At 42.9% G+C, this 1,432-nt stretch overlaps 1 protein-coding gene across 1 annotated transcript in view; it reads right to left on the minus strand.

Annotated features, from left to right (window-relative positions):
• Lars (leucyl-tRNA synthetase) overlaps positions 1 to 1,432 on the minus strand; it is a 64,241-nt gene that overhangs the window by 52,446 nt on the left and 10,363 nt on the right. The window contains exon 3 of the mRNA XM_021150615.2: positions 478 to 565. Coding sequence (XP_021006274.1) covers positions 478 to 565 — 88 coding nt within the window. The remainder of the gene's footprint in view (positions 1 to 477; positions 566 to 1,432) is intronic.

Below are 1,432 nucleotides of genomic sequence, written 5' to 3' on the forward strand. Positions count from 1 at the left end.
CTATGCCAGGGCCCAGCAAACACAGAAGTGGATGCTCACAGTCAGCTATTGGATAGATCACAGGGCCCCCAATGGAGGAGTTAGATAAAGTACCCAAGGAGCTAAAGGGATCTGCAACCCTATAGGTGGAACAACAATATGAACTAACCAGTACCCCCAGAGCTCATGTCTCTAGCTGCATATGTATCAGAAGATGGCCAAGTCAGCCATCAGTGGAAAAAGAGGCCCATTGGTCGTGCAAACTTTATCTGCCTAAGTACAGGGGAACGCCAGGGCCAAGAAGTGGGAGGGGGGGGAGCGGGGAGGGGAAATTTTGGGATAGCATTGGAAATGTAAATGAAGTAAATACCTAACTAAAAAAAAAAGTAAGAATTTGAATTTAATAGGAAATAAATTCTATGCATTCTATACAGTTTTCTTCAACCTGGGATTTACTATAGATCTCCCGATCCCATCTTAGTAAACTTAGAGCTTTACCTCACACTTGGATAAGGAAAACGTGTGTCCCAAATGAAGGCGTCCATTCATGTATGGATATGGGAAGGTGACAAAGTATTTGCCCTTGCTGCAAAATAATCACGGAGAAAAGAGAACGTTACACTTCTTTCATTCTAGACGATGGGTGGAGAAGAGGCTTGGCTATGTAAGTACTCTGTTTAGAGGATGGTTACTTGAGGAGCTGGAGAGACGGCTCAGTGTGTAAGAGCAATTGCTGCTCTCATAAGAATACCCAGGTTGGGTTCTCAGCACACACACGACAGCTCACATTCACCTGTAAGTCTTCTGATCTCTGCTGGTACTGCACTCACTGGTACAGTTATAGGCGGGCAAAGCAACTCATAGACAGAATACAAAAAGAAAATCTTTTTAAAACCAAAGTAAAGTTTACCTGTCTTTTGACGGCAAGTTTAGGCTGGCCAGGGTGGCACATGCCTTTAATCCCACCACTCAGGAGTCAAAAGCAGGGATAGCTCTTGAGCCCAGCATGGCTCAAATAGAACATTCTGGGCTAAAGCTACAAAGTAAAACTGTCTCAAAAAAGATATTAAGTTTATAAACCTGGAATTAAAAGGTCTCCAACAATTCAAATAAGGTTGACTTTGAAAATATCATTTATTCATAAATGACTGTTTTATGTCTCAGACTATCTTCCTTTGTCACAAGAAGTATTTGTTACCTATGGATTTATATCACACAGCATAAATGGTGCATTTATAAGTGACAGAAAGCAAGGGCTAGAGATCTCTTATATAAACAGTGAGCTCCCAGGTCAGCCAGGGCTACATACTGATGCCTTGTTTTTTTTGTTAAAAAAAAAAAATTTAGCCGGGCGTGGTGGCTCACGCCTTTAATCCCAGCACTCGGGAGGCAGAGGCAGGCGGATTTCTGAGTTCGAGGCCAGCCTGGTCTACAAAGTGAGTTCCAGGACAGC

This window comes from Mus caroli, chromosome 18 (assembly GCF_900094665.2).
Source record: "Mus caroli chromosome 18, CAROLI_EIJ_v1.1, whole genome shotgun sequence".
In the NCBI taxonomy this organism is placed as follows: Eukaryota; Metazoa; Chordata; class Mammalia; order Rodentia; family Muridae; genus Mus; species Mus caroli.